Source organism: Clarias gariepinus, chromosome 9 (assembly GCF_024256425.1).
Source record: "Clarias gariepinus isolate MV-2021 ecotype Netherlands chromosome 9, CGAR_prim_01v2, whole genome shotgun sequence".
Taxonomy (NCBI): domain Eukaryota; kingdom Metazoa; phylum Chordata; class Actinopteri; order Siluriformes; family Clariidae; genus Clarias; species Clarias gariepinus.
In genome coordinates this window covers 9,657,577-9,669,578 of record NC_071108.1, presented here as the reverse complement: position 1 = coordinate 9,669,578, position 12,002 = coordinate 9,657,577, and the positions used below count along the sequence as shown (strand labels likewise).

The following is a 12,002-nucleotide window of genomic DNA, read 5'->3' as shown; positions in this document are numbered from 1 at the left end:
ATATACTATATAAATATATAAGAAAGCTACAGTATGAGGACCATTCAAGCAGCTAATCATCTAATAAGGAAGCAAGCCTGGGACAGAAAGACCAGATGGACTTGGAATGGAACTAACGACGATCTAGAAGTCCAGGATGGTCGTTTTAAGCAGCTTGACTCCACAACGGAGGGCAGCTCTTCTGCATACCGGTTTGCACCCACAACACTGAATGAAGCGCCACGATTATCAGGGAAAGAAGGCCGCAGATCTCAAGATTTCTGTCTGAAACCTCGGCAGGTGGTGTTGAAACCCACACAGGTAGAAAAACCGAAAGAAGGCGGCACAAATGCGCTTATCACAAGCAACTCGCTGCCTCCGATATGTGGTTCAAAAGTACCTTCGGTACGTGAAGCGAAAAGTTGCGTATCAAGCCAGCATGCTTTAGAAATTGGTAAGAAAGCAGGAGTATCATCTAACGGTGCAAGAAGTGTGAGGACATTAATATGTAGGCAAAAGGAGAGAGCTCAGTTAACCAGCACGGTGGACGTGATCTGCAGAAGTCTGGCTCCATTCAGGGTGACCGAGAGCACTCAGGATTCAGCAAGTCCACCTCTACGAACAGAAGAGACCAAAAAGGCATGGATGAAACGGTCAGTTATGACACATACCCAATCCAGGATACATCGAAGTTTTGAGAAGAAAAACCTAAGCTCCAATGACAGTGGAGTGATAACAGAAAGGATTAAGGACTCTGTGAGCAGGTGTGAAACAAACCGACACTCGCAGCAATTTTCTGACTCGGCTTTTGAGACAGAAACTCAGAGCTCACATAGAAAGAGAGAAGAGGACAGGAACAGAGAGATGGAGGGTGAAGAGGAAGGGTATTATACCACTAAGATGATTGCAGAGTGGATAATAAGAGTAAATGCAAGTCTCTTCTCCCCATTCAAGGATGACCTGAATAAAACGCATCTCAAAGAGGAAGATGTAGACACTATCAAAATTATCTATGGGCAGGACTAAAAGTGGATCTCAATTTTCACTGAAGGACTGGAAACATGCTGTTTATTTATTTATTAGAAATTTTCACCTGTCCTGTTTTGGTAAGCCTGTGCCCACTGTAGTCAGACTGTTCTGCTATAGCCCATCCACCTCAACGTGTTCAGTATGTTATACAGTGTAAGAAAAACTCAATGCTTTTTTGCTCCTCAACAGTGTAAAGGAAGGGGTGTTTTTTGTTTTGTTTTTTTAAGCTACATTAAGAGACATCTCATCCGGTTGATCAGTCAAGCCATTTTGTGCCGACCTCTGTTTTATATACAAGACATTTTCTCCTTACAGAAGCATGGCTCCTTGGACATTTACTTGTTTTTCCACACCATTCCAGGTAAAGCTTTCTTGCATCCAAATCCCAGGAAAATTATCAGCAGTTGTCGGAATACTCAAACCATCATGCCGCATCATACACCAACCAACCATGCCGCAGTCACTGAGATTATATTTTCCCCCATTCTTATTTTTGATGTGACCATTCATTAAAGCTGCTGCATTTAAAATCCGCATGATTTAATGCATTAAGCTGTTACCATATGAGTGCATGAATGAGTAAGGCTACAGGTGTTGGTGGGTGTGTTGTCATATTTATTACTGCGCTCATGGTACATGGTACAGTTTTTTATTTTCACAATAAACAACAGTCAATATTTATCCAAGAAGAAATGTCTAATTTAAGAATTATGGAAGGAGTGTCAGAGCTGTGTAAAGGTCATATAAAGGTATAAAACTGTTAGGGCATAAGGAAATTCCTTCATGCCAAATGACTTAAGACTGTAAAAAACTGAATTTATGTTTCTGATTTAAGATTAAGAGAAAAAGGAGAGACTGATTAGAAAATCACTATAATACTAGCAGGGATGAATGTATTACTTGTGCAACATTAAATATAACTATAAACACAAAGATTGAGTGTGATGCTTATTAATAAATGTGTTTCCATTTGCATGTGACTGGTATAAATAATATACAATGTGCTGTTTCTATGTTCATTTCAGGTTTAAGGAAAATTCAAACACATGACACATAACACACTACAAACTTCAATGGAGCAAATAAAATCATACATGATAACACTGGTGAAGAACGGAGGTTCGAGTAAAACTTGTTTTATAGGTTGAGGAAGAATGAATATATAAAATTACTTCACAGTTACTTCATTCATTGTATGTCGCTGGCCACAATGAAGAAATGTCTTCACATTAATGGATGTCAAATGTCAGCATTTGTGGACGTAGTATCCAGTGATGTAGCCGAGAATGTACATGGAAGCCATTACAGCCAGCGAGCCTGCCACTCTTACAACCATGCCCAGCTGCCCCGTGCACAGTTTGTTATAGACCCTAAATGACAAGACACAATCAGCAACAAGGGTCAGACATATTTGCACTCTATCTGTAATCTTCTCCCAGTCGCTTCATTTGTCCTATTTTCTTTGTTTAACAAATTCTTTTTTATGTAAAGCATACATATAGTTGAAATTATTTATTTTTAGAAACTTATTTTAACATACAGCCAGCTCCAGAATTATTGACACCTTAAACATGTGGTAAAGATAGGGGAAACACAGAAAGAGATACAGAAAAGATATGGAAAATTATTTTGTGGTTAATAAGATTATCTCACCTTAAAAACTAAACTTTCACTAAATAGTGGACTGGGTCAGAGCCTCTCTAAAACAGCATTTCTTATGATGTGTTGCTGATATGCAATGGATATTACCTAACAAAAGTGGTGTAAAGAAAGACCCCTGATGAACCGACGACAGAGTCATCAGCACCCAAGGATTACTGATGCACATGAGAAGCAAAGGCTAGTTTGTCTGGTTTGATCCCACAGGAGAGCTACTGTAGCACAAATTGTTGACATATGATAGAACTATGCTGAACTAGATAGAAATGGATCAAAGCGCACAGTGAATCACAGCTTGCTGCACACCGGTCATGCTGATACCTGTCTACTGGAATGGGCATGTTAACTGGATCGAGCAGCAATGAAAGAATGGCCAGGTTTGAGGATGTGGATGACTGGGTGTATCGCTTTCCTATGGAAGAGATGGCAACAGGATGTAGTATGGGAAGTAGGCAAGCCGACAAAGACAGTGTAATACATTCTGCTGAAAAACCTCGGGTCCTGGCATTCCAGGGGGATTCCATGTACTTGCAGACCAAGTACACTCCTTCATTACCATGGTACTTCCTATTATTAGTGACATCTTTAGCTAGATAATGCAGCCTGCCACACTTCAAAAATGGTTTGAGAAACACAACAATGAGGTTGAAGTGTTGCCTAGGCCTGCAAATTCTCCAGATCTCAATGCAATCGGCCATCTGTGGCATGCGCTGGGGAAAAAAAAAAGTCTAATGCTTGGTGGCTCCATCTCACAACCGGAGTTTACAGGACTTTAAGGAGTGCTTGCAAACCTCTTGGTGCCAGATACCACAGCATATCATCAGAGGTCTTTAGGAGCCTAGAGCTGTCAGCAGTTAGAGCTGTTTTTTTTCTGTGGCAGAACAAGGGGAACCTGCACAATATTAGGGTGATTTTACTGTTATGGCAGATTGACGTGCAAATAAGAAAGAATGGAAGAAAGTATTTCTTTGCAACAAAGCTCATGCATAAGTACCTGGACTTCACAAGTTGCTACTTGAACTTGGAAATTTGTTACATGGTTCTATGGTACGACAAGACGAAAAGAAAGCTTAAAACGAAGGTTGTTTACATACAAAAGAACCTAATCCTGACTATTAAGTATAGTAAAGGATCTGTGATGTGGTGGGGATCTTTGTGCTCCTAAGACACTAGGTACCTTGTTAGTGTATAAGGCAGCCTGCATGAAGTCTTAAATGCAAGGTTGCTAATAATGTGTTAGCTTGTGAAAACATACTTTTGATAATCATTTTTTTTTTTTCAGTAAAAGGGCTTACATTGTCTGTCACTGTATGATAATTAACCACTAAGACATTTTTAATAGCTTTTAGATCCTTACTCGTCTTTTCCAAGGGTGCCAATAATTCTATAGCCAACTGTATAAAGCTTACTTTTGTCATCGCACCATCCCTTTGATTCAACAACAAAGCAACTAATCCAGCCTGTCTGGACTATTATCTAGTTTCCAGAGCTCACGGGATCTTCCCCTGACATTATTTCTCTATTGAATCAACAGTGTTTGACAAGGAATTTAATACGGAACGAAACTAGATTGTGGGAAAACCTGTGGAGAATTTTAAAAGTTACAAACAGTGCTGACGTGAAGGTCATTGCAAAATGTTGGACCAAACAAGAAAAAGGATTCGGATAAATGATCAACCAGAGATGACGCAGTGAGTTGACAAGAGTAAAACAGTTATAAGTAGGATTGGCTTTCTAAAAAAAAAGGTTAATATTTGAAATATAATCACTGTCACAATCGCTGTCAACTACTTTTAATGTTTGCTTTAATGGAACATTCATAATCGCACCTCGTTCTACATTCAGCCTTTTTTTTTAGAGTTTTTTGCGCGGGAATGCACTGGGAAGAAGCGAGTTAACTGTTTACAGATCAGGGAAAAAAACTGCATTATTCAATACAGCTGTGTTACAAAAGTATGAGAAGTTTTCCTTTCATTCTCACCTGAGTGCACTCAAGGTTACCTGATTGGATTGACTATTTACACTCCTGAAAACACTCTTTAAACGCTTAAGGTTCCTTAGTAGTTCCCCTGGGGGTAATTATTACACAGGTACATTATATGCAGAAAGCTATGGGTTTTTAAAGAAGTAAAAAAAAAAGACTTTACCTTAAAAAACCTAAAAGAACTTCTATTGTGAACATCCAAAGTACTGTAAAATTTTAACTTTTACCTATACTTACTATGGATCCAACTTGACCAGTAATTTTTACATCAAAGCATAAAAAAGTAAAGAAATCAACAAGTCTTTACAAGCTCTCTTTAAGGATGATTTAATTACAAATAGCACAATAGTATTGACAACGTTAAGCCATTACTTTTTGCTGGCATGATTTAGCTAATAATTACCTGTTTAAGTGCAGGACAGAGATGTTTTACTCATACATAAAAGTTAAGCACCATACGGATGAATGAATAAATACTCACCCATTCAGACTAGTCTGTGAAGCTGCAACGTTCATGTTAATGTTGTCTTCATTCCATCGGTTGTACTGCACAGTGGCTTCACCAGACTCCATCTCCTACCCACCTGGAGACAAATGCAAAACAAATACACTCGAATAATGTCTATCCATGTAACATAACACGACATGCTTCCTGGTGTGGTGTTGCCTTCAACGACAACACATTGTGACGAAGATAAACACTTTCATTGAGCAAGTCAAGACATTCCCTCTGTCAGTGGCTGAAGTCCAAGACTTAAACAAATATTTAGCATGTTAGATCACGACTTACCAAATTGGTTGCATGTAAAACATACAGCCTGCTTTGGTAAGATCTTTTAAGTCTTCCAAAAATACACAAGCACTTATTAATTGTTAACTTTAGCTGACCTTCAACTCAAGCAAACATTAATAACGCTTTTCCCAAACCAGACAGTTCTTATTGATGGATTGACCCAGCAGCATGAAAAGTAATAGTTTCTTATCTAAGTATGAGTTGTACTTACAGGAGTTCAATGCGTGAAGAGCAGAAGATTTGCTTCACTCTTTTGGTCTTTTTTATGCCCTTGCTTAAGAGCGGAAGGTCTGGGAGTTCATTTAAACTGAACCTTTACTCGCTGCCTGTTGTAAAGCGTGCAGAGTCTCTGTGATTTCTGCTGCTCACTGATAACCAGGTCAAGATTTGTGCTGTGTAATGTGAAGTATTTGCTGATGCAGAGCTCTTGAAAGTGGCAGTTAGTTAGCTACTGTGTCTTGGGGTATCTTGATAATATAGTCATGAGTTAGTCAAATCTAAGTACAGTGTTTGCCCCAAAGGCATAATCCAGTTCTCTCTGTAGCATATTATTGTCTGTATTTTGTAGTTCTTTTGCGAGTTGCTAGATTAGACAGGTAGTTAGTTGCACCTACCTTGTGCCTATATTCACTAACCGATTTATAAGCCACAACAATTATATACACTTGTACATCTATTCATTGTTATAATTATTAACGTTTACATCCACGATTAGAAATTCAGTGAACTCAGTGACTGTATTGTGGTTGTTGGTTCCAGTTGGGCTGGTTTTAATGTTTCTGAATCCGCTAATCTCCTGAGACGCTCACACATAACAGACCAAAATGTTTACCCAGAACAATGGAAAAAATATAAAAAAAGAACACAACAAACCTCCAGGGACCAGCATTTCTGTGGGTAAAAACATTGTGCTGAGAGCAGAGGTAAGAGAAGAATGGCCAGACTGTTTAAAGTTAATGGCGGCACAGTGGTGTTGTGGTTAGCATTGTCGCCTTGCACCTCCAGGGTCCGGCTTCGGTTCCCGTCTCTATGGAGTTTGCATGTTCTCCCCGCGCTTGGTGAGTTTCTTCCGGGTACTCCGGTTTCCTCCCACAGTGTAAACACATGCAGATTAGACTAATTGGTGTTCCTAAATTGCCGGTAGTGTGTGAATGAGTATGTGTGCCCTGCGAAGATTAGCACCCTGTTCAGTGCGTATCCTGCCTTGTGCCCCAAGTCTCCTGGGATAGGCACCAGGCCCCCACAACTCTGAATACAGGATAAAGCTGTATAGAAGATGAGTGAGTGTTTTAAGCTGACAGTGAGGCTATGGTAATTTAAATAACCTCTCTTTATAACGGCCCTGAGCAGAAAAGCCCCTGATACTAAAGCTGTTAAAAGGGCTTTACGAGATGCATTTTAATATCAACTGCTTAAAAGAGATTATTGCGTATTTTGGATGACTTCCGTATTGTTTTACAGTGTAAAAAAAAAGAGGAAAAAACGAAGGAATTTGAAAATTAGAAGTTGTGTCCAAACTTTTGACTGGTAGTCGGCACAGTGGCTTAGTGGGTAGCACTGTCACATTGCAGCTCCAGGGGTCCAAATTCCTGCCTCAGGTCTGTGTGCATGGAGTTTGTGTGAAGGCTGTCCATAAGACTTTGGAGTGTTTCTGTGGGAGTTCATACCCATTCATTCTGTAGAGCATTCATGAGGTCAGGCACTGATGTTAAACGAGAAGGCCTGGCACGCAATCTCCATTCCACTTCATCCCAAAGGTGCTCGATCGGGCCAGACAAGTTCTTCCACACCGAACTCATCTAATCATGTCTTTATAGTCTTTGATTTGTGCACTGCGACTCATGTTGGAATAGAGAAGAGCCCTCTCCAAACTGTTGCCATAAAGTTGGAACCATAACATTGTCCAAGATGTCTTGGTGTGATGAAGCATTAAGATTGTCCTTCATAGTGTGTATCAATATTCTAGACAATTTTTTCTTAAGTGTAAGTATAAGGTATCCAAATATTGTACAGATGTGAGCTCAGCCACATAAACAGTGTGTCTGCCTCCAGGTCTCTCTATGACTCTTTGATGTTTGTGTTAAATGTACTCTACAGAGATCTTCAGAGATCATGCTTGCGTGATATGCCTATATCCACTAACCATTTTATAAGCCACAACAAGTATTTACACTCGTCCTGTATGTTAAACATTTCAGGGGTTGTTCTTTATTAAAATAAGCTAAACGCAATACTTACCACCGTATGTAACAGTTTATTTTACATTTCCAGGCCACTAGGGGGCGGAAGTACGTGCGGTACTGTTCACTGCTATCGATTCCACGAAGAAACCCGGCGCCCGTCAACTGTAAACATGGATTTCTGTTAGCTGAGTTAGCTAGTAAACGGCGCGGGTAGAGGTTACGGTGTTTTTACATATTTAGTTCACTTATAATAAAACTTTGTGTAAAAACAATTGGATTTATTCATGTATAAGAGAATTATAAATGACAGAATAACTCGCTGATATACGGAGAACATCGTAGTGGGACATTGAAGTTAGTAGAGTCGCTGTGATTTTAGTACACCCTTATTTTATGAGCCTCATTCCTCAAAAGTGAAGATTATCGTTATATAAAACGAAGCACAATAACTGAAACGCTGCCATGGATTTTAGTTGACAATTTAACTCAACACCAGGGATCTGATTATCCTTGCAACCTCAGTTCTTTTGATTTCCTCATAATTTACGTAACCATGGCAACTCTTACAAGACAGGATCTGAACTTTGGACAAGGTGAGAATGCAGATGTGCACTGGCTGTTTTTTTCTAATTCCACCAACAATGTGTTTTCTGATGATAGTTGTTTTTCCAGTGGTGGCTGATATCCTGTGTGAGTTTCTGGAAGTGGCCATCCACCTCATCCTGTATGTGAGAGAAGTTTATCCTTCTGGCATTTTCCAAAAGAGGAAGAAATACAATGTGCCTGTTCAGGTAAGAGATGCTCATAGTGCTCCTGAGCTGAGCGGGATCACGGCCCAAACACATAATCAGTTTACTGTCAGTTTTACTAGGTGTATATTAACAGGCAAAGGATTAAGCGAGACTATGAGTGATTCTGATAATGATCTCTTTTCCAGAGCAGTTGCTACAGAAACCATTTACCCGTTTAAGAGACAAACGGTTAGCAGGCTTCACTTTGTCATGCAGGTTCTATTTATGTGATTTGTTGATTCAACAGTTCTGGTAGTAATAAGGCATGGGTGTCTCAAATGGAATTTAACTCCGCTTTCCAAAAATCAGTTTGAGTTTTCATGAATTAACAAGGGTGGGTGGGGGACGATCATCTGAATTATTTAAGTGTGACAAAAAACAAAACGAAAACAACAGTAAATATATTAACTAATCCCAGTAAAAATATTCAGTTTATCTTTTCTAATTAATATCCATTGGTGCAGGTGTTTGTTTATATTGACCAAGGAGCTTATTATTATTATCTTATTTTAAAGTAGATTATTAAATATGGCACATAACTGTTCATAACATCACTTTTACTCACCATTTTAATTTCATTTATGGCAACACAAGGCAGATATCTACAGACTGCAAAAGATTCTCTATACAGTTTGATGCAACCGCAATATGCTGTCAGAACTTGTGCTTTAAAATCTGGCATAAGACTGTTCATAACTTCTCTTCTTTAGGTTTCTTCATTGTATGAAAAAGATTCTGACCAATGTCTTCCTTTTGTTTTTGCAGATTTATAAAAAATTTATCCTGAAACAAAGAAGTCAGATCTAATCTAAACACACTCACACTCACACCCACATAGGCAAAGAAATACCATGTGTTTTATGGTTGTTTTTGTAACTACCTAACTAACTAAATAAATAAAATTATCATTCCCATTTTGTTTTAGTGATTAAATGTACGTGTTTTAAAAAATAACTTTGATAACTCTGGCTCTAAATGATGTATCCGAAAACAGTATTTGAGATTTTTCTTTTTAGGTCAAATTGGTCATTAACCAGTGTTTTGTTTTTATGTAGCTAGAGTTCTGAGGGGTGACAAATTTCCTGTGGTGGAAAAGGGCAAACCACCCCATGTTAAGCCCTAAATACCTTTACAAGACCTTTCATTAGGAACACCTAATATAACGATTCTGTGTGCTTGATTTTCAGATGTCATGTCACCCTGAGCTGAATCAGTACATCCAGGACACACTACAGTGTGTTAAACCACTTATTGAGAAGGTGAAAAAAAACGCTTTTGTCATTGGAAATTTCCAACAAACAGCCTTTAGTACAATAACAACTGAGATTCATTCATTAGGTTAAATTTGTATTATACACAAGTTCTTGTACAACATGTATTACAGATTGTGATGCAACTTAATGCACTGCTTAATATTGCAGAATGAAGCAGAGAAAGTGGTGGTTGTTATCATGGATAAAGAGCACCATCCAGTGGAGAGATTTGTGTTTGAGATCTCGCAGCCTCCTTTGCTGTCTATCAGGTAAGGTTTAAGAGTTCAAGCTTGAACACACACAAAGCTACTCAAAAAAACAATAACATCAAAGTCTTACTGTGTATATACAGTCGTGGCCAAAAGTTTGGAGAATTACATAAATATTGGAAATCGGTAAAGTTGCTGCTTAAGTTTCTATAATAGCAATTTGCATATACTCCAGAATGTTATGAAGAGTGATCAGATGAATTGCATAGTCCTTCTTTGCCATGAAAGTTAACTTAATCCCAAAAAAACCTTTCCACTGCATTTCATTTCTGTCATTAAAGGACCTGCTGAGATCATTTCAGTAATCGTCTTGTTAACTCAGGTGAGAATGTTGACGAGCACAAGGCTGGAGATCATTATGTCAGGCTGATTGGTTTAGAATGGCAGACCTGCAAAGAAACGTGTGCAGCCATCATTGCGTTGCATAAAAATGGCTTCACAAAAAAAGGATATTGTGGCTACTAAGATTGCACCTAAATCAACAATTTATAGGATCATCAAGAACTTCAAGGAAAGAGGTTAAATTCTTGTTAAGAAGGCTTCAGGGCGTCCAAGAAAGTCCAGCAAGTGCCAGGATCGTCTTCTAAAGAAGATTCAGCTGCGGGATCGGAATGCCACCAGTGCAGAGCTTTCTCAGGAATGACAGCAGGCAGGTGTGAGCGCATCTGCACGCACAGTGAGGCGAAGACTTGTGGAAGATGGCCTGGTGTCAAGAAGAGCAGCAAAGAAGCCACTTCTTTCCAAAAAGTCCTGACTGCTCTTTTGCAGAAAGTATGGTGAATAGACTGCTGAGGACTGGGGCAAAGTCATATTCTCTGATAAAGCCCCTTTCCGGTTGTTTGGGGCATCTGGAAACAAGGCTTGTCCGGAGAAGAAAAAGTGAGCGCTACCATCAGTCCTGTGTCATGCCAACAGTAAAGCATCCTGAGACTATTCATGTGTGGGGTTGCTTCTCATCCAAGGGAGTGGGCTCACTCACAATTTTGCCCAAAAACACAGCCATAAATAAAGAATGGTACCAAAACACCCTCCAACTTCTTCCAACAATCCAACAACAGCTTGGTGAAGAACAATGCATTTTCCAGCACGATGGAGCACCGTGCAAAAGTGCATAAGGCAAAAGTGCCTAACTAAGTGGTTAGGGGACCAAAACGAAGAAATTTTGGGTCTATGGCCTGGAACCTCCACAGATCTTAATCCCATTGAGAACTTGTGGTCAATCCTCAGGAGGCGGGTGGACAAACAAAAACCCACTAATTCTGACAAACAAAAAGCCACTAATTCTGACAAACTCCAAGAAGTGATTATAAAATAATGGGTTGCTATCAGTCAGGATTTGGCCCAGAAGTTTATTGAGAGCATGCCCAGTTGAATTGCAGAGGTCCTGAAAAAGAAGGGCCAACACTGCAAATACTGACTCTTTGCATAAATGTCATGTAATTGTCGATAAAAGCCTTCGAAACGTATGAAGTGCTTGTAATTATATTTCAGTACATCACAGAAACAACTAAAACAAAGATCTAAAAGCAGTTTAGCAGCAAACTTTGTGAAAACTAATATTTGTGTCATTCTCAAAACTTTTGGCCACGACTGCACACACACTGCACTCTGAGTTATTTGTCAGGTGGCTGTGATTTAAAACAGATCGAACGCACCTGTTACTGCTTTACTAGTGATTCAAAACTAAAACTGCTTTGTATGTAAAGCAACTCTTGGTGGAGTTAAATCTTCATCAATCCTTCTGAGGTGCTTTTTCGCAACTAAATCCACGTACAGTGAAACCTCGGATTGCGTGCAACGCGGTTTGCAAGTGTTCCGCAAGACGAGCAAAGATTTTTAATAAATTTTTCCGGAACAAATTATGCTCGTAATCCAAGGTATTACCTGTGCATTATACTTAGCGTGTGTGTGTTTTCTCCTTATGCAGCTCGGACTCACTGCTGTCTCATGTGGAACAGTTGCTGAGAGCTGTGATTTTGAAAATCAGCGTGTGTGATGCTGTTTTAGACAGCAACCCTCCAGGTAAAAGGAAACCTATAACAACATTCAATAGCTATTTGTT

General features: G+C 39.3%; 2 protein-coding genes across 6 annotated transcripts in view; one reads left to right on the top strand and one right to left on the bottom strand.

Annotated features, from left to right (window-relative positions):
* Positions 1-1,338: 1,338 nt before the first annotated feature.
* The window catches only part of smim1 (small integral membrane protein 1), a 20,652-nt gene continuing 9,988 nt past the window's right edge, over positions 1,339-12,002 (bottom strand). For 2 of the 5 annotated variants that reach the window (XM_053504526.1, XM_053504527.1), the window contains exons 2-3: positions 5,133-5,235; positions 1,339-2,378 (exon numbers count right to left, since the gene is read on the bottom strand). In XM_053504526.1, the coding sequence (XP_053360501.1) occupies positions 2,255-2,378; positions 5,133-5,224 (216 nt within the window). In that variant the 5' untranslated portion in view covers positions 5,225-5,235 and the 3' untranslated portion in view covers positions 1,339-2,254. Of the gene's footprint in view, positions 2,379-5,132; positions 5,236-5,441; positions 5,474-5,655; positions 5,877-6,317; positions 6,580-12,002 lie in introns of those variants that run through there. The other 3 variants (XM_053504525.1, XM_053504524.1, XM_053504528.1) reach the window with 3 other exon arrangements.
* The window catches only part of mad2l2 (mitotic arrest deficient 2 like 2), an 11,687-nt gene continuing 7,438 nt past the window's right edge, over positions 7,754-12,002 (top strand). The window contains exons 1-5 of the mRNA XM_053504523.1: positions 7,754-8,220; positions 8,300-8,418; positions 9,606-9,677; positions 9,840-9,940; positions 11,868-11,962. Of these exons, the coding sequence (XP_053360498.1) occupies positions 8,181-8,220; positions 8,300-8,418; positions 9,606-9,677; positions 9,840-9,940; positions 11,868-11,962 (427 nt within the window). The 5' untranslated portion in view covers positions 7,754-8,180. The remainder of the gene's footprint in view (positions 8,221-8,299; positions 8,419-9,605; positions 9,678-9,839; positions 9,941-11,867; positions 11,963-12,002) is intronic.